The sequence below is a fragment of the Nycticebus coucang genome, chromosome 14 (genome assembly GCF_027406575.1).
Source record: "Nycticebus coucang isolate mNycCou1 chromosome 14, mNycCou1.pri, whole genome shotgun sequence".
In the NCBI taxonomy this organism is placed as follows: Eukaryota; Metazoa; Chordata; class Mammalia; order Primates; family Lorisidae; genus Nycticebus; species Nycticebus coucang.
Genome location: NC_069793.1, coordinates 54,548,965 through 54,569,636, shown reverse-complemented (window position 1 = coordinate 54,569,636; position 20,672 = coordinate 54,548,965). Strand labels below are relative to the sequence as shown.

The following is a 20,672-nucleotide window of genomic DNA, read 5'->3' as shown; positions in this document are numbered from 1 at the left end:
CACCCTCTTCTCTCAAAAAAAAAAAATTAGTTGAGTGTGGTGGTAAGCACCTTGTAGTCCCACCTCCTCAGGAAGCTGAGGTGGAAGGATCACTTGAGCCCAGGAGTTCAAAGTTACAATGAGCTATGATTGGGCCACTGCACTCCAGGGTAGGTGACAGAGAAAGACTATCTCTAAACAAATACATACACACATATTTTTAAAATCAGATATAGTTAACAGGACAGAATGACAAAAATAATACAGTAGAAGTCTTTTAAATCTATATTACCTACTTCATTTCACAAACTGGTAACCACATGCTGAAATGACTTACTATGGTCACACAGCTCCTAAAAAGCATACCTAGGATCAACAAGCCAACTCCTCCAACTGTTAGACTACTTCTTTTTCTACTGTCTTATATCTTATATATAACCTTTACAAGAAATAAGGCATTAGTTCAGAGAAGTGGTTTAGGAAAGATAACATTCAAGAAGTCAAACTGGTAATCTAAAAGATGTTGAGATTTGTTTTAATTATGTTTTAATTATGTTGATTTTAAGTAAAATAGTAATAACAACACACAGTTGTCACTGTAGCCCTTCCTGTTCCGAAATAGTTTTCATCAAAATTTAAGAAAAGGCATTTGATATTGAAGGACTTTGGGAAGCTATTCTCAAAACATTCTCCTGTTGCTTTAATGTCTCTTACAAGAGCCTCTACCATTTTTAGCAGGTAGTATTAATTAATAATAACTGATTCAGGGATAGTGTTTCCCTACAAAATATAGCTGTGAGGGATCTCAAGGGGACTATTAAGATTAAACATGGTGTCCATTATCCAGTTCCCCTTTTATAAAGGGGGGAAAGAGTAAGACAGACACTTTGGTAAAAAGCATAGTCTCCACCACCCATACTATGAGTAGAATCCCATGTGGACATATGGTGAATTATCAAACTATAGAATAAACACAGAATATACAAGTCTCTCAATTTTTTTCTCTGTCTGAATTACATTTATATGCTAAGTTTCGGTAGACTGTAACTAAAGTCTAGTCTTGCTCATTACAGTCTAAGAATTAGTCTCTAGAAGTCTGTTAAGTATAAAGTTGATTATCTTATTGGTAGGGCCAGTTCCCGTAATTTGCTATTCCTGAGTTTTGGAATATCAAAGTATGGGACTAAACCCTTCTTGAGGGAACCAAGATTTTTCCAAAAAGATAATCATGACAGTGTCATTTATAATACTGACAAAACAAAAAATTAATGCACATTAGGGGATTGATTAAATGTATCTATATGATCATTTAGCATACAGCCATTTTAGTAAAAAAATTTTTATTAGAAGAAAATATGTCGAACTACTAATTTTCTTCTGCTCTCTCAATCTTGTCCCTATATATTCTATATTTTCTACACTGAGCATAGCTTACTTGGATTACAAGTTGTAGCTGGGAGATGGCTGGGTTAATAAGATAAATCTACCCAATGTTTTGTACATGATTTTCTCTATTGCTCCAAGTTTTCCATTATAGAGATCTGTTCAGAAATTCATTTTTATTACTGATACTTCATTTTTCTAGGTAATTTCTTAAATGGAATAACAGCCGCTTAGAATTAACTGTCATATGACATTATGTTTAAATTTATTTTGTTTTTACAAATAACTTATGAATGATTTAAATAATACTTATGGAAATGTACAGATTCCATTCACTTATAATGCTTCCACTGTTGGATATTGATCTCCCATACACACTAGGTCTGCTTTTGGACTGTCTTTTTGTTCCCATAATTGCTCTTACTTTTGACACCAAATTCTTGGGCTGAAAGCATATTGATATAATTTTTACAGCTTTGTAATATATGTTATATGTTTTAGTGTTTGATCTTTAGAAACAGACTCAAGCGCACTTCACCTTAGCACTTAAGGTCCCTAGGTAAGTCTCTTAGCTTCACCTATAAAACGGAAAAGTTAAGAACTACTCAATGGCGCTTTTGTGAAGACAAAATAAGATAAGCTATATATGAATTGAATAAAAGGGAATCAAAGTGCTGTAAAACTTTTAGCATAGTACCCAGAACATGATAAACCTTCAATTTATCACATGCATTAAAATCCTTTTTTCCTATTCATAAGCTTTTTGCTTGGCTTTCCCTTTTTCTTTCCCTTCTTTTGGGTCTTAGCTCTTATTTTTTAAATGTCCATCGAGTCCCTCAAATCCTGTATGACTTATTTTAATTGCCCAGCCTTTAACTATTACCGATCAGATATGCTGTCACTTAGCATATGGTACGTTGGAATGTTTTTGTGCCTAAGTTTTAGTTCTGCCACCTGAGCTAGATCGCAAGCCTATTGAGAGGGAGAGACGTATCTTATGCCTTCCGTCTCTCCCTTTTTATTCCTCATCTTATCTTTCCAACTTACATTCATTCATTCTTTCTCTCTCTGATAATTTGCTGACACAAGAAATGTCTATCACTGGTTCAGAAATAGGTAAATAAACACATATAGAAAAACTTTAAAAAGATACAAACAAAATTAAAAATTTAGGGAGGTCTACCATATTTTTAATGTAAGCCATAAAATCCAATATCAAATCTATCATATTTTACTGATTACTGTCAATAATTTCAAATCACATTTTTTAAGATCAGTAATTCTGGGAACATATCATCAGAAGTTTAATGCCAAAGTTTTGCTTACTGACAAGTGTTACTGTATCTTGGAAAGGTAAGAGAGCCAACATTTTAAAAGTTGCACAATTACACTTTGTATGATGTATGTCCCTAAGCTCCTTCTCTTTAGGCTTCCAAACAACATAGTGTATTTGATATGAAGTAACTCACACCAAACAAGAATTATAAGATCTATTTTGAACCGATGTTATGATCCAAAAATAAAAGAAAAACACATTTTAAAAAGGACATAGCTAAATAGTTCGTGCCAAAAATGAGAATAACTTTACTGATGACCTACAAAGAAATATCTTTTGTGCTGTAATTTATTTTTTCCAAATTCTACCTCATTGTTTGTACCCTTTTTTGAACCAAGCCCCCAAAACATTAACTTTCTGTTTCTAGTACAGAAAAGCAGTCTTACAACTCTGGCTAGCAGCTAGTACCTAAGTTTGCAGAATCTTGGAAAAATTCATAAGATGCAGACTCTACACTTTTGTAAGTTAATTATAAAAAATAAGTTATAATTTTGGGGGGTAGTTCACTTAAAAATGGCAAATAGGAAAATATCTGAGATAAAAAGAAAAAAAAAATTTTTTTTGAGACACAGTCTTACTGTTTGCCAGACTAGAGTGCCATGGTGTCAACCTAGCTTAGAGCAACTTCAAATTCCTGGGTTCAAGCAATCCTCCTGCCTCAGCCTCCCAAGTAGCTGGAACTACAGGCTCCTACCACCACATCTGGCTAATTTTGCTGTTTACTAAAGACAGGGTCGTGCTCAGGCATCCTCAAACTTTTTTTTTTTTTTTTTGGTAGAGACAGAGTCTCACTTTATGGCCCTCTGTAGAGTGCCATGGCCTCACACAGCTCACAGCAACCTCCAACTCCTGGGCTTAAGCGATTCTCCTGCCTCAGCCTCCCGAGCAGCTGGGACTACAGGCGCCCGTCACAACGCCCGGCTATTTTTTGGTTGCAGTTTGGCCGGGGCTGGGTTTGAACCCGCCACCCTCGGTATATGGGGCTGACGCCCTACCAACTGAGCCACAGGCGCCGCCCATCCTCAAACTTTTTAAACGGGGGGCCAGTTCACTGTCCCTCAGACCGTTGGAGGGCCAGTATAGTTTAAAAACAAAAACAAAAACAACTATGAACAAATTCCTATGCACACTGCACATATCTTATTTTTAAGTAAAAAAACAAAACAGGAACAAATACAATCACACTGCCTCATGTGGCCCACGGGCCACAGTTTGAGGACCCCTGGTCTTGCTCTTACTCAGGTTTGTCTTGAACTCCTGAACTCAACTGATCCTCCTGCCTTGGCCTCCCAGAGTGCTAGGATTACCGGTATGAGCCACCACACTCAGCCAAGAAAATTTACTTTTTAAAATGCCGATTCAAAATATGCAAGGAGCATGATGCAATTCAAACAAAGCATCTCCTAGACACACTGTAATTAAATTTGCAAAAGTCAAAATGAAAGAGAAAATTCTGCAAGGATCCAGGTGTAAGTGACTTCTTACCTCCAAAGGGAAAACTATCAGGAGGGCAGTGGACTTTTCAGCTGAAACATTTTAAGCCAGAAGAGATGGTCATCTGTATTTAATCTCCTTAAATAAAATAATTTTCAGCCCAAGATTCTATATCCTGCAAATCTTTTATTGACATGCAAACACTGAGGAAATTCACTATAACAAGACCACCTCTACAGGAAGTACTCAGATCCACTCTTCACACTGACCAGCACAATGGCCCACAAGCAAAATAAAGACACCCAGAAATTAAAGAACAAAGCCCAGCTTCTAGGATGGCAGAAGAGATAAACTAAGTAACAGAGCCCCACAAAACAAGATGTAGTGAAATCCACCATACTTGTTAATTCTCTTGATAAATGTGAATGGCTTGAATTCCCCACTGAATAGGCACAGGCTGGCTGACTGGACAAAAAAGCACAAGCCAGCAATATGTTGTCTGCAGGAAAGGCATTTAACCTCTAAGGACAAAACAAGACAAACAAGGGTGAAGAGATGGAAAACAGTATTTCAGGCAAATGGAAATCAGAAGAAACCAGGGTCGCAATCTTATTTACAGATACAACTGGATCTCAACCAACAAAAAGGAAGAAAAAAATGGACAATATATACCAGTCATGGGAACAATAAAACAAGAGGACATTTCAATCCTAAACATCTAATGCACCCAACTTATATGCTCCCAGGTATATAAAACGAACACTAACTGATCTGAACAATGATGTTCTCACATCATACTCCCTGGGGACTTCAACACCCCTCTGACAGAACTGGACAGATCCTCCAAGCCAAAACTAACCAAAGAAACAAGGGTAAACATGACCCTAGGGCAATTTGGCTCAATAAACATAAAGAGAACATACCACCCAAAACTATTATGTATACATTCTTCTTAGCAGCTCATGGATCATACTCCAAAATTGATCATATCCTAGGCCTAAAGTCAAACCTCAACAAAACTAAAAGAATAGAAATTATTCCTTGAATCTTTTCAGACCATAAGGAAATTAAGGTAGAAGTCAACTCCAACATTTATTGCTACACAGTCATGGAAACTGAGCAACCTTGTGCTGAAAAACAGCTAGGTCAAGGAGGGGATAAAGAAGGAAATCATTAGATTTCTTGAACAAAACAATAATGAAGCCATAAGCTATCAAAACCTGTACAATACTGCAAAGCAGCCCTAAGAGGGAAATTTATTGCATTAAATTCTCACATTCAAAAACAGAGTGCAAATCAACAATCTAATGAACCATCCCAAGGAGATAGGAAAGGAAGAGCAATAAAATCCCAGACCTAGCAGAAGAAAAGAAATAACTAAAATCAGATCAGAACTAAATGAAACTGAGAACATAACAACCATTCTAAAGATCAGCAAAATAAAAAGTTGGTTCTTTAAAAAATGTGGATGAAATGGACCAATACCTGGAATCACACCACCTCCCTAAACTCAACTAGAAAGAACTAGAAATTTTGACCAGAGCAATATCAAGCACCGAAAGTGCAACAACAATAAAAATCTTCCAAAATAGAAAAGTCCTGGGCCCGATCATTTTACAATAGAATTCTACCAAACCTTCAAAAAGGAGCTTTTTACCTATATTGTAGAACTTACTCTAAACATAGAAAAGGAAGGAATCCTCCCTTACACATTCTACGTAGCAAATATCACCCTGATACCAAAACCAGGAAGGGACCCAACAAAAAAGGAAAACTACAGACCAGTACCATTAATGAATATTGGCACCAAAATATTCAATAAAATCCTAGCAAATAGAATACAGCTAAACATTAAAAAAATTATACATCGTGATCAGATGGGCTTTATCTCAGGGACGCCAGGTTGGTTCAACATACACAAATCCATAAATGTAATTCACTATATAAATAGAAGCGAGAACAAAGACCATATGATCCCCTCAATAAACTGAGAAAAAGCATTTGACAAAATTCAGCATGTTCTTTCTGACAAGAACACTTAAGAAAATAGACATTTTCTTAAACTGATGGGACATTTCTTAAAGTGATAGAGGCCATCTACAACAAACCCACGGCCAGTATCATACTGAATGGAGTAAAACTGAAAGCATCTCCACTTAGAACTAAAACCAGACGAGGATGTCCACTGTCACCACTACTATTCTACATAGTGCTGAAAGTCCTAGCCAATGCAATCAGGCAAAAGAAGGATATCAAGGGGCATTTAAATGGGGACAGAGGAAGTAAAACTCTCACTCTTTGTTGAAGATATGATCTTATACTTAGAAAATCTCAGGGAGTCAACCACAAGGCTGCTGGTAGTGATCAAGAAATATGGTAAAGTCTTAGGGTACAAGATCAATATTTACAAATCAGTAGCCTTCATATACGCCAACAACAGCCAAGATGAGAAACAAATCAAAAATACAAATATCCTTCACAATAGCTTCAAAGAAAATGAAATACTTGGGAGAACTATGAAAGCCTGAGAAATAGAAGATATTTTAACAAATGCATTAACATACCATGCTCACACCTAGGAAGAATCAATATGGTTAAAATGTCCATATTACCAAAGCAATCTATAGATTTAATGCAATCTTCATCAAAGCACTAATGTGATACTTTAAGGAAATAGAAAAAAAAATACTATGTTTCATATGGAACCAGAAAAAAACAGAAATAGCTAGTTCTAAGAAATTAGCTATTCTAAGAAATAAAAACAAATCTTGAGGCATACGTTGGGCACTTGCTTTTCCATTCTTGTAATACTTTACTAAGAAAAATGTTCTTCGACTCTATCCAGGTTAATACAAAAGTCTCCATCTTTCTTTATGGCTGAATATTATTCCACGGCATGCATATACCATAGTTTATTAATCCAATCAAGAGCTGATGGGCACTTGGGTTGATTCCACATCATTTTATGAAGAAGACCCCCTTTGAAATTGCAGAAACACCAAAAATAAATAAATGGGGCATGATCAAACTAAAAAGCTTCTGCACAGCTAAGGGTGAAAAAATTAAAGCAAAAAGACAGCCTTCAAAATGGGAGAAGATATTTGCTTTCTACGAATCTGACAAAGGGCTAATAACTAGAAACTATAGAGAACTCAAATCAACAAGAAAAGAGCAAATAATCCATCTTTAAGTGGGCAAGAGACTTGAATAGAAACTTTTCTGAAGAAGGCAAATGAATGGACAACAAACCAAGACAAAATGTTCACCATCCCTAATCATCAGAAAAATGCAAATTTAAACCACCCTGAGATACCACTCAACCCCGGTGAGAATAGCTCATATCACAAAATCCCAAAGCTGCAGCTGCTGGCATGGATGTGGAGAGAAGGTTACACTTTTACACTGCTGGTGAGACTACAAACTAATACAGCCTCTATGGAAAGAAGTATAGAGAATCTGCAAAACCCCAAAAGTAAGCCTTCCATTTGATCCCACCATCCAATTACTAGGTATCTACTGAGAAGAAAAAAAATCATTTTACCATAAGGACATTTATACTAGAATGTTTATTGCAGTTGAGTTCACAATCGCCAAGATGTGGCATCAGCCCAAGTGCCCATCAACCCATGAAGGGATTAATAAACTGTGGTGTATGTGTATCGTGGAATACTATTCAGTCATAAAGAAAGATGGAGGCTTGGCACCCATTGCATAGTAGTTATGGTGCTGGCCACATACACCCTGGCTGGCAAGTTCGAATCCAGCCCAGGCCAGCTAAACAATGACAACTGTAACAAAAAAAAAATAGCCGGGGATTGTGCCGGGCACCTATAGTCCCAGCTACTTGGGAGGCTGAGGCAAGAGAATCACTTAAGCCCAAGAGTTTGAGGTTGCTGTGAGCTGTGATGCCGCAGCACTCCACTGAGGGTGACATAGTAAAACTCTGTCTCAAAAAAAAAAAAAAAAAGAAAGAAAGAAAGATGGAGACTTTACATCTTTTGTATTAACCTGGATGGAGTTGAAGAACATTCTTCTTAGTAAAGGATAGCAAGAATGGAAAACCAAATATCCCATGTATGCAATACTAATATTAAACCAATAGATAAGCAACTACACCCCTACATGAGAGAAAAACACAGTTAAATTTAGGTGGGAGAAGGAAGGAGGGAGAGGGAAAGGGAGAGGAGGGAGGGGAAATGGTAAGCTCTCACCTAATGTGCACCATGTAAGGGTATACAGCATACCCCCTGGGTAAAGGGCTCAACTACAACTTGAACTAAACCTAAGAAATGTAAACAATGACACATAATCATTTGTACTCTCCTATCAATCTGAAATAAATAAAATAAAAATAAAACAGCAAAACCAACCCCTCCCCCAAAATTACGAGGTTACAGATTTTAGCTTCTAATACTATTTCCTATTAATATTTCAAGGTTGAGGCAGAGAAGGAACAAAACTAACCTAGATTAGGCCAGCATGGTGGCTCACACCTATAATACTAGCACTTTGGGAGTCCGAAGCAGGAGGATTGCCTGAGTTCACAGGTTCAAGACCAGCCTGAGAAAGAGCGAGACCTTATCTCTAAAAATAACAAGGCGTTGTGGTCGGCACCTGTAGTCCCAGCTACTTGGGAGGCTGAGGCAAGAGATTCGCTTGAGCCCAGTAGTCTGAAGTTGCTGTGAGCTATGATGCCACAGCACTCTACCAGCAGCGAGGAAGTGAGACTCTGTCTCAAAAAACAAAAAACAACTAACTTAGATCAGACCAACTTTGTTATGACAGAAAGTAAGGAAATATATTTTTCTTAATGATGAAGACTTACAAAAAGAATACAGGAACCAGGGCGGCGCCTGTGGCTCAGTAGGTAAGGTGCCGGCCCCATATACCGAGGGTGGCGGGTTCAAACCTGGCCCCGGCTGAACTGCAACCAAAAAAAATAGCCGGGCGTTGTGACAGGCACTTGTAGTCCCAACTACTCGGGAGGCTGAGGCAAGAGAATCGCTTAAGCCCAGGAGTTAGAGGTTGCTGTCAGCTGTATGATGCCATGGCACTCTACCAAGGGCCATAAAGTGAAACTCTGTCTCTACAAAAAAAAAAAAAAAAGAAAGAAAGAAAAAGAAGAATACAGGAACCAGCCTGAGGGGTACCCAGGCTTGCCAAATATGGAACAATTTGTACATTACAAAAATGAAAACGTTGGCTCATTCCTGAATTCCCAGCTACCTGGGAGGCTGAAGCAAGAAGACTGCTTGTGGGCATGAGTTCAAGACCAAACTGGGCAACACAGCAAGACCTGGTTGCTAACATTTTTTTTTAATTAGTGGGGCATGGTGGTACACACCTATAGTCCACCAACTCGGGAGGCTAAGGTGGGAGCAAGCCTTAAGCCTAGGAGTTCAAGACTGCAGTGAGCTATGACAGCATCATTGCACTCCAGCCCGGGTAGTGAGATCCCATCTCTAAAAAGATAATATAATGAAAACCTTTTATAGATTATATCCTATTTACAAAAGAAACCTGATGATTCCATTGCTTCAGATATACAGACAAGAAGGGAGAGAGAGCTCTTGCTTACAGTAAGTTGTCATTGCTGATGGGTAAAGGTAGAGGGAATGTAGAGTTGGAAAATAATCATTTTGCAACCATCATAGTCAAAATTGGAACAGACAAAAATCATCAGTAAATGGTGAATCTGGGGAAGCATGTGTGATGAGCAGCAGGATATTTGCATTGTCTTACCGTGTCTTTCTACAGATTGCTTATTAATTGCCAGCATAAAATAGCAATATCCAGTGGAGAAATCTGACAGTCACCTGTCTAGTCACCAAAATTAACATCATCAATGAGGAGCATCTAGACACTGTGGCCTTCCAGATGTCTACACTTGGACGGACGTCCTTAGATGGACACTTATGTCCTAGTCCAGCTGCTGAATCTAATCATGAGACACACTAGAAAACACAAAGTAAGAAACATTCTATTAAAAGAGCGGAAGGGAGTTACATTATTCAAAACTTGCAATGTCATAAGACAAAGAAAGGCTGAGCAATGTTCCAGATGAAAGGAGATGAAAGAGAAATGGCAGCTGAATGCAATATATGCAATGTGGATATTGTACTGGATGAAACTGGATCCTGTACTGGATGAAAAACAGGTCGGGGCTCAATTTTTTTATTAGGTCAAATGAAAACACTGGAATATGGACAGTAGATTAAAGTAGTACATTAATGTTAAATTTCCTCAGATAGATAACTGTAGTATTTATATTCCTTTGAAATATCTACTCCAGAATTTAGGGTAAAGGAAGATGATGCATGCAATTTTCTTTCAAATTGAACCTGAGAGCTAACTTGGTCAGGCCCACCAAAATGTGACTTGCTTCACTTGCTTTTAGCCACTGGCTCCTAGTTGATTTTAAACCTACATAGTTAAAAGTTACCTAGCTAAGCAATACTCTAGCTTTGTTACGGATAACATCTCTGACGTATATATCACCATGGTAACAGTTGCTTACAGTTGTTTTTCAGGAACTAGAGGGCTGCTCCAGTCCAGTTTGAAGCAGTTGAGGCCACCACCAGACCTTCAGATGGGCCTGTGCAAATGTCTAAGAGGCGACCTTTGATGTCAGAGGAACAAAAATTCCTCCCTTAGATCACGTTAATGCGCCATTTTCTAAATACAGATCTTGGGAACAGTCCTGTAGCTTTACTCCTGTGCAGATCACCAGATACCTCACTTTCCCCAACCTCCAATCACCTTTTCCCATTCCTTAGACCACTCTGATTCTTTACCCCATTCTTTATCCCTAAGCCCCGTCTTCAAGGAGGTAAATTTGGCATTTATTCTCCTGTCTCTTTGCTTGTGAATAAACCCTTTCTTTGCTGCAAAACTCATTTCAGTAATTAGCATACCATGCAGGTGGAAGAAAGAGCCTGGTTCGGATTCAAAATGGTTCTGAAAAGAAAAAACTGGGTGGGGAGAAGAGAAGAGAGGGAAAGAGGGAGAGAGAGAAGAGAGACAGAGAGAGAGAAGAAAGAAGGGCGAGGGGAAAGGGGAGGGACGGAGGGTGGGAGGGAGAGAGGAAGATAGATCTCTAATCATAAATCAGTGGGGCAAAATTTTAACAATAGGTGAATACTGATAAAGGATATATGGATTTTTACTATTCTTGCGACTTTTCTGTAAGTTTGAAATCATTTCCAAATTAAAAGTTTGAAAAATACCCAAGAATTCCTAGAACTTCTTTATAAGCACTGCTGTAAGTTCTTAACACGGTACATTTCTGTCAGTTTATCTGGGGGTGGGTAGTGAAGGAGAGAGGAAGGAGAACCTAAATAATCATACTTAGTTTCAAAAGATAATCCTAGGGACTTGTGGAAAAGTACCCTGAAAAATATGGAAATAATAGAAAATACTGCATTCTCAGCATTAACTTAAGCTCTAAAACAACAAATGCTCCTTTGTGAGGCCATCTCAGAAAGCAGGCCAACCTTTCTCCCCAAAAGTGATACTCACAAATCTGCACGTAGTAGAAACTATCCTAGGTAATGCAAATTGGCTCACTCTGAACCCCTTTATACTTTCCTTTTTGTACTACAGGGCCTGGAAAACAAAACAAACCACTACCACCACCACCACCACCACCACCAAAAAACCCAACATTTTTCTGACTTGCTTGCAATGAGGTGGCTTCTGCATGCAATCTGACTTCCATCAAAGAAACAACCCATATGAGACTTAAAAGCAGAAGTCAGTAGTGTGAGACCTCAGCTGCACATAGGCATTCAGATATTCTAGGGCAACTGTAGTGAAGGTTATGCTGTCTGATACCCAGTATCGTAAGTACAAGTGGTAAAGTTAGAAATAATATAGTTTCTGTGACAAGAGCCCCAAGTGTGTGTGTGTTTGTGTGTGTGTGTGTGTGTGTATGATAGATCTTACTATCCAGAATTGGCTCCCTGCCTGACCCTCACCCCTAAAATTCCATAAGTTGCCCAATGCTTTGCAATAAATCCTTTCTGTTTAAAGTAGTGAAGGTAGATCCAGGTGTCTGAAACTAAGAACCTATACCACTAGTCCGGAAAAATAATGATTATAAATTTCTATAGTTCTGGCCTATGAATTTCAGTCTAATCACGTTAATACTACCATTTATAAGTTAAAATTTACTGGGGTACTTAAACAATAATGTCAAGCATTATGACAAATGATCTAAAACCATTCTTATGAAATACTTTATACTCTATGAAAGACCCTTGGGAGAAGGACTGGCAAGGAAAATCACAGAATCACCAGGAGAGGAAACTAATCATCTCAATAAGCCAATTCATGGATATGCTATTTTTATTAAAAAAAAAAAAAATCAGAGTATGTCTAATATGTTGAGAGAGAACAATTATGTTTGGAAAGTAACTTTACCATGTTGCTCCCTTGTCAAATCTTTAAAAGTCTTTGTACCTGGAGATTGATCTCTGCCTCGTAGAAGGTCAGGCATGAGCAGTAATGTCGATCTGAGTCAATATCCGTCAGGACCACCACAAAGAACGTTGGCTGCTTCCTCTCTCTGGACAGCTGCCACCCACCAGGCTGACAAAACTAAATAGAAGGGAAAAAAAATTGTCATATTTTAAAGTATAAAATTTCTTATTCATTAATCTCTGAGAAATCTTAAATGTTCCCCTGTTTTAAAAAATGTCTACCTGATGTATGTCACTTAGCTAACATTAAAAAAAGTTTATGGCTCAGTGCCCATAGCTCAGTGGCTAGGGCAATGGCCACATACACTGAGTCTGGCCAGTTCGAGTCTGGCCCAGGCCTGATAAACAACAATGACAACTACAATAAAAAAATAGCTGGGCGCTGTGGCAGGCGCCTTTGGTCCCAGCTACTTGGGAGTCTGAGACAAGAGTATGGCTTAAGCTTAAGAGTTTGAGGTTGCTATGAGCTGTGACACCAGGGCACTCTACCCAGGGCAATAGCTTGAGAATCTGTCTCAAAAAAATAAAATAAATAAAATAAAATAAGTTCATGTACAGATTCATAATGTAGAAAACTTTCATAAATGTACATATGTACATTACGTACATATGTACATTATGTACATATGTACATTTATGAAGACCTTTTTAATTGATTAGATTTTCTGCAGATTCCACTCTGGGATGTCAATTTTGAGACCCAGGGCAGCCTGTAGGAACACAGCATCAAAATGAAGGACTTTCCCTCAACTATGGGAATAAATCATGGAATAAGATAAGTTGGAGATAAGTAGAAAGTATGTATCATTGAAGGAAAACAGAATTTAAAATTTCCTTATGAATCTAAGAGTCTTCAATTCAGTACAATGAAAGACAACTTGTTGACACAGACAGACCACATTCTGGGCCATAAAAACCCATTTTAACAAATTTAAAAGAAATCATACAATGTTTGCTCTCAAACCACAATGAAACTAAATTAGAAATCAATAACAAAGATAGCTGGAAAATCTCAAAGTATTAAGATTAAACAATATACTTTTAAATAACACGTGGGTCAAAGATGAAATTGCGAGAGAAATTTCTAATGTTTTGAACTAAATGAAAATGAAAATACAATTTATTGAAATTTGTGGTATGCAGCAAAACCAGTACCTAAAGAAAAATTTAGAAAAGAAGATTTAATAACTCAAAATCAGGAATCTAAGCTTTAACTTTAGGAAACTAGAAAATAAAGAACACATTAAATCCAGAGTAGGCTGAAAACAGAAGAAAAATTAGAGCCAAAATCAATGATCTTGAAAACAGAAAATCAATAGAGAAAATCAATATCAAAAGCTGGTTCTTTGAAAAGATCACAAATATCAATAAGCCTCTAGCTGGGCTAACTAAGGCAAAAAGAGAGAAGACACAACTTACTAATATCAGAAATGAAAGAGAGGACATCAGTACAGACCCCATGGGCATTTGTAAGATAATCAAAGAATACTGTGAAAAACTCCATGCTCACAATTTAGATAATCTAGATCAGTAGTTCTCAGTCTTCCTAATGCTGCAAACCTTTAATACCATCCAACGGGGTCGCAACCCACAGGTTGAGAACTGCTGATCTAGATGAAATGAACCAATTTCTTTAAAGATACAATCTGCCAAAACTCACATAAGAAACAGAAAATCAGAATAGATCCATACAATTACAGAAATTGAATCCCAATAATAATTTTCTAAAACTGGTAGAAACAGGCCCCGATGGAATAACTGTCGGCCAAATATATAAGAATTAATCACAGTCGGCCCTGCATATCCATGGGTTCTGCACCTGTGGATTCAACCAACTAGGAATCAAAACTATTTGGAAAAAAAAATTTTTAAATACAACAGTAAAAAAATACAGTGTAGTAACTACAAATACATGGCATTTGCATTACATTAGATACTATAAGTAATCCAGAAATGATTTAAAGTACTCAAGAGGATGTATGTAGGCTAGATACAAATATTATGTCATTTTACAAGTATGTGTAAGAGACTCAAACATCCTCAGATTTTGGTATTCCAGATGGTGGGAGAACGATTATACACCAATTCTCAATGTGTTTCAGAAGATAGAAGCAAAGAGAATACCTCCTAACTCATCCTAATTCAGGCAGCCAGCATGACCCCAAAACCAAAACCAGACAAATACTCTATGGGAAAAACCTCCACAGGCCAATATATCACATAAACATAAAAGCAACAATCCTCCATAAAATGTTAGCAAATTGAATTTGACAATGTATAAAAAGAACATTGTGACTAAGTAGAATTCACCATTAAAAAATCAATTAAAGCAATACATTACATCAATAGGCTAAAGAATTAGAAGCATGTGATCATATCAAAAGATATAGAAAATGCACTTGATAAAATCCAACACCCACTGACAATAAAAACTCTCAGAAAACTAGAAATAGAGGGGAACTTCCTCAGTTTGATAAGTAGTATGTACAAAAAACCTGCAGCTAACATCATACTTCATGATAAAAATTCAAAGATGTCCAACCACTGCTTCTCAACATTGTAGTGGATGTTCTAATGCAATAAAAAGAAAAGGAAAGAAAAGGTATACATATTGGGAAGAAATAAACAAATCTGTTTTTGTTCACAGATGACATGATTGTGTACTAAGAAAATCCAAAAAACCTATAGTGCGTAATGCAAGGGTACTTGTCGGATTTATTAAGTGTAGAGTATAAATGTCTTTTTTTTTTGTAGAGGCAGAGTCTTACCTTATCGCCCTCGGTAGAGTGCCATGGCGTCACACAGCTCACAGCAACCTCCAACTCCTGGGCTTAGGCGATTCTCCTGCCTCAGCCTCCCGAGTAGCTGGGACTACAGGCGTCTGCCACAACACCCGGCTATTTTTTTGTTGCAGTTTGGCAGGGGCTGGGCTTGAACCCACCACCCTCGGTATATGGGGCCGGCACCCTACCCACTGAGCCACAGGCACCTCCCGAGTATAAATGTCTTAACACAATAATATGAGGTCAGATGAGGTGTGATATTAACCAGCGTGATGTAAATGCTCCTAATTCTATATGAAATCAGCACATTGTACCCCATACATGCATTAATGTATACATGATCTATGCGTTTATGATTGAATAAAAAAAGGAAAAGAAAATCCCCCCAAAAAACTCCTAGAACTAATAAGCAACCATGCCAGAGTTTGAATATGCAAGACTAATATATAAAAATCAATCGCTTTCCTATATGCTAGCAATAAACAAGTAGAATTTAAAATAAAAGCACAATACCATTTGTATTAGCATCCCCACAAAATGAAATACTTAGGTATAAATCTAACAAAATACATATAAGACCTTTATGAGGAAAACTTCAAAACTCTGATGAAAGAAATTAAAGAACTAAATGAATGGAAAGAGATTCTAGGTTCATGGACAGGAAGACTCAACATTGACAAGATATCAGTTCTTTCTACTCTGACCTACAAATTTGATGCAATCCCAATAAAAATCCCACGAAGTTATTTTGCAGATATCAATAAAATGATCCTCATGTTTATAAGGAGAAGCAAAGACCCAGGATATCCAACACAATAATGAAAGAGAAAAACAAATCTGGGGCCTGACACCACCCAACTTCAAGACTTATATTATAAAGCTATAGTAATCAAGACAGTGTGGTACTGGTGAAAGGATCGGCAAGTAGATCAAAGGAACAGGACAGACAGCCCAGAAACCTTCAACAACTGATCTTAAATGTACATGCAAAGTACTTAAAACAACTTGGCCCATGGTTCAGTGATGTAAATAATTGTTATAATTATTACCTGCTTCAATCCAACTGTAGTTTCTATCACCATCTCCTTGACATTTTCTTTCCTCTTTTGCCTAGACCTTTTCTAAAACCTGCCCCTCTCTTCACTGTCGTATTGCCCCTTTGTCTTAGTCTAGAAATATCAGAAAAGTAAGATCTGGATGATTTCTTACATTTTGAGAGAGATATTAATCATGTTCACAGCTTCATTATAGAATGAAAAATTGTGTCTTGAAACATAAGGAATACATGAAGAAATAGCATAAAAGGCTTAAAGATACCTTAATTAGCAAATAAGTAAAAACATTTCTCTGTAGTATATTTTAGTCAGAAATAGCAATTCATTTTGCACATTATTGATCACTTAAGTATCATTTATTCTATAAAGTCTTCTTTGAAACGTCCCGGTAGTATTTTAGTCAGAAATAGCAATTCATTCAGCACGTTATTTATTGATCACTTAAGTATCATTTATTCTACAAAATCTTCTTTGAAACGTCCCGGTTTCTCTAGACCTCTCCAAACCAGTCCCTCTCCTGTGCTCTCAAACCATTTTTATTATAAATAACAGCAACAGTAAAAATAAAAATTAGCCTAGAACTTCTTACCTATTTTACTAATCTGGTACAGAAAAGTTGACGTCATTGTCTTTATTTTATGTGTACAGTTGTCCCTTGATATCCTTGGGGGACTGGCTGCAGGACCTCTGTCACTGACACATAAATCTGCGGATGCTCAAGTTCCACAGTCAGCCCTAAGGAACCCACACATATGAAAAGTCAGCCCCCTGTACCCACGCATTTTTCTCTCAAAAACCCATCTGTATTAAGTTCTATGACATTATATCTCAGGCTTATTTGTAACCATAATATACCTTTTGTTAATCTAGAATAGCAGCTCTCAAAGTATAATAAACAGAAACATAGAAGTCCCCAAGAACAAAACTGGTTTCCTAATAGTATCAAGATATTGGCTGTTTTACATAGGTAAAGCTGTTTGTTATAAGAATCAAAGCAGTGGCACCAAATTATAGTAGTAATCATTGAATTCTTCATAGCTGTACACTTAAAATTTTTTATGGCAGTTTCAGTTAAGAATGCCCTTGATGAAACAATAAATGTTTTAATTTCATTATAATTCAACTCTTGAAAATCTATTTTAAATAGTAAGCACATCTAAAGCACTTCTGCTACATATGGAAATACGATAGTTGTCTAGAGAAAACCTTTAAATACAGTTAAATCATGAACTGAACTAGATGCTTCTATTAAGGAACACCATTTTTTAGCCAAAAGAACAACTGACAAAATGTCCTTTGTACATAGACATATATTTGATAGACATTGTCTTAAAATGAATCAACCGGGCTGTCATTTCAAGATTAAGATCTAAGACTATTTGTTACCAATGATAAAATACAAGCTTTCAAGCACTATCATAAGCCTGATAGCTTTGAAATACTTCTAAGACTTTTCTGACAAATATGACAGTAACACTAACTAATGTTATGTTTTTAAAATTATATAATGCACATATACCAATATTTGGAAGATCTACATAACACACTGGACCCATATTTACTAATGAGAATGCACGCCAAAGACTCATAATGTAAGGTAGATCAATAGATTTTAATGTAACCAACTATGAAAAGTTGATTGACATGGTTACAGATTCCACATTGCAGCCTGGGAAAAAAACAAAACCCAACTATTGAAACAATAGTTTCACTGAAAAGAAACTACTACTTGTTGAGTGTTGACATAGTATTCAAAGAAGAACATCCATAATTATCTGAAAAGGCTATTAAATACACCTTCCTGGGCGGCACCTGTGGCTCGGTCGGTGGGGTGCCGGCCCCATATACCGAGAGTGGCGGGTTCAAACCCGGCCCCGGCCAAACTGCAACAATAAAAAAAATAGCCAGCGTTATGGCGGGCGCCTGTAGTCCCAGCTACTTGGGAGGCTGAGGCAAGAGAATCGCTTAAGCCCAGGAGTTGGAGGTTGCTGTGAGCTGTGTGAGGCCACGGCACTCTACCTAGGGCCATAAAGTGAAACTCTGTCTCTACAAAAAAAAAAAAAAAATACACCTTCCTTTTTCAACTGCATCTTTGTGAGATCTGATTTTCGTCATACACCTTAACCAAAAAAAAAAAAAAAAAATCACAAAAGCTTGAATGCAAAAGCAGATATGAGAATTCAGCTGTCTTCTATCAAGCCAAATATCAAAGATATTTGCAAAAATCTGAAATACAATTTTCCCCTAGTTTTTGTTTTGAAAATTATAGTTATTTTTCATAAAAACATGGTATGTATATTAACATGTAATGAGGTTTTGTTACTTTAAAATGAATAATTTTTTAAATAAATTTTAGTTAAAATTTTTATAAAATTTAGTTGTAGGACAGGCCTGGTGGCTCACACCTGCTGTCCTAACACTTGGGGAAGCCAAAGCAGGAGAACTACTTGAGGCCAGGAATTTACGATTGGCTATGGCAACACAGGAGACCCCATCTCTACAAAAATTAGCCAGGCACGATGGCTAAGTCCCTCCTACTCGGAAGGCTGAGGCAAGAGGATCCCTTGATCCTGGAAGTGTGAAGTTACAGTGAGCTATGATGACATCACTGCACTATAACCAGGACAACAGAGTGAGACCGTGACTCAAAAAAAAAAAAAAAAAAAACTTTTTAGTTGTAATTTCTCATATGTAAATGAATAAATAACACCGCATAAATAAAACTCTAATTTGTGAGAGTATAGAGTGTAATGAGACCCAAAAGTGTGGGATCCACTATTTTGGTGAGAATGGGTGTTAACATATAACTACCTTTGACTTAAACTGCAGAAAAGTGTAATAACCCTTGGTAGAACGGAGGAATTTTATCAAGTTAAAATAAAACCTAGAAATGTCTTTCAAAATCCTTTTACTTTCTCTCAACAAACTTCTTTCCTGAATTAGTTATATTAATTTCTAAAATGAGTCTCAGAATCACAAAAAACGTATCTGAGCTTGAGTTATAGAATCAAATAACATTACAGCCTGCATCACCAGTTCTACCACCACCACCACAAACTGCCCCTCTGATACATTGCGAATCAGTTGTGAATTGATAGAATCCCATTCTTTTTTTTTTGCATGTTTAATGATGTTTTATTGATGATCATTTTTTTTTTTATTGTTGGGGATTCATTGAGGGTACAACCAGGTTACACTGATTGCATTTGTTAGGTAAAGACCCTCTTACTAGAATCCCACTCTTTTAGAATCTGATCACTGAAATTGGTAAATGGTACTTAAAAGTATACACTAGAAAATAACTTCATATTTTCATAAAACTAAAAACACAAGTTTTCAGGGAGGAAATTTATTTTCTAAATTTATTTTAGTTCTAATTCTATCAAATATATTTGACTTCTCAAACTGAAGTTACCTGTCACAGAGGTCACCAATACCAAAGTGACACTTTATAAGCATATGAAGTAATCCCGCCTTATCCACAGAAGAGGACACCTTTTAAGACACACACCATACACCTGCTACTCCCCAATCCCCATGGATGCCTGAAACCATGGACAGTACCAAATGCCACATAGACTATGCTTTTTCCTATACATACACACCTGTGATAAAATTTAATTTATAAATTAGCCACAAATTAACAATAATGAATAATAAAATGTAACACTCATAACAGTGTACTGACATGCAAGTTGTGTGAATGAGGTCTCTTTCAAAATGTCTTACTATACTCCCCCTTCCTGTGATGAGGTGGTGTGATACAACGCCTACATGCCGAGATGAAAAGGTGGATGCCTCGAACACTGTGACTTGACATTGGGCTACTCTTGACTTTGTGAGGATGACTCAGATGACATGGCTACTAAGTAGGGCCAGTAGTAAACTCAGCAGAGACATGCAAACCAAGGGATGATTCACATCCCAGGCAGGATGGCATGAGATTTAATAAGACTTTTCAGAATGGTGTACAATTTAAGACTAATGAATTGTTCATTTCCAGAATTTTACTTTTTTTTTGGACCATGGTTGATTGACCATGGGTAACCAAAATCACAGAAAGCAAAACCACAGATAAGGAGGGAGTATTTAGATCTATTTAAAAACCAATCAGATATTTTGCTGCTTAAAACATACAAAGCAACTCTCACTGCAACTACTCTTCTCAAGTTCTCTGCACACACAGAGAAGGTAAGAAAACTGTAAAAGTATAATGAGCAAT

The 20,672-nt window shown here is 37.0% G+C and overlaps 1 protein-coding gene across 5 annotated transcripts in view; it reads right to left on the bottom strand.

Annotated features, from left to right (window-relative positions):
* SBF2 (SET binding factor 2) overlaps positions 1 to 20,672 on the bottom strand; it is a 471,093-nt gene that overhangs the window by 241,598 nt on the left and 208,823 nt on the right. For 4 of the 5 annotated variants that reach the window (XM_053560079.1, XM_053560081.1, XM_053560083.1 and 1 more), the window contains exon 3: positions 12,593 to 12,730. In XM_053560079.1, the coding sequence (XP_053416054.1) occupies positions 12,593 to 12,730 (138 nt within the window). Of the gene's footprint in view, positions 1 to 9,874; positions 10,047 to 12,592; positions 12,731 to 20,672 lie in introns of those variants that run through there. The other variant, XM_053560082.1, reaches the window with a different exon arrangement.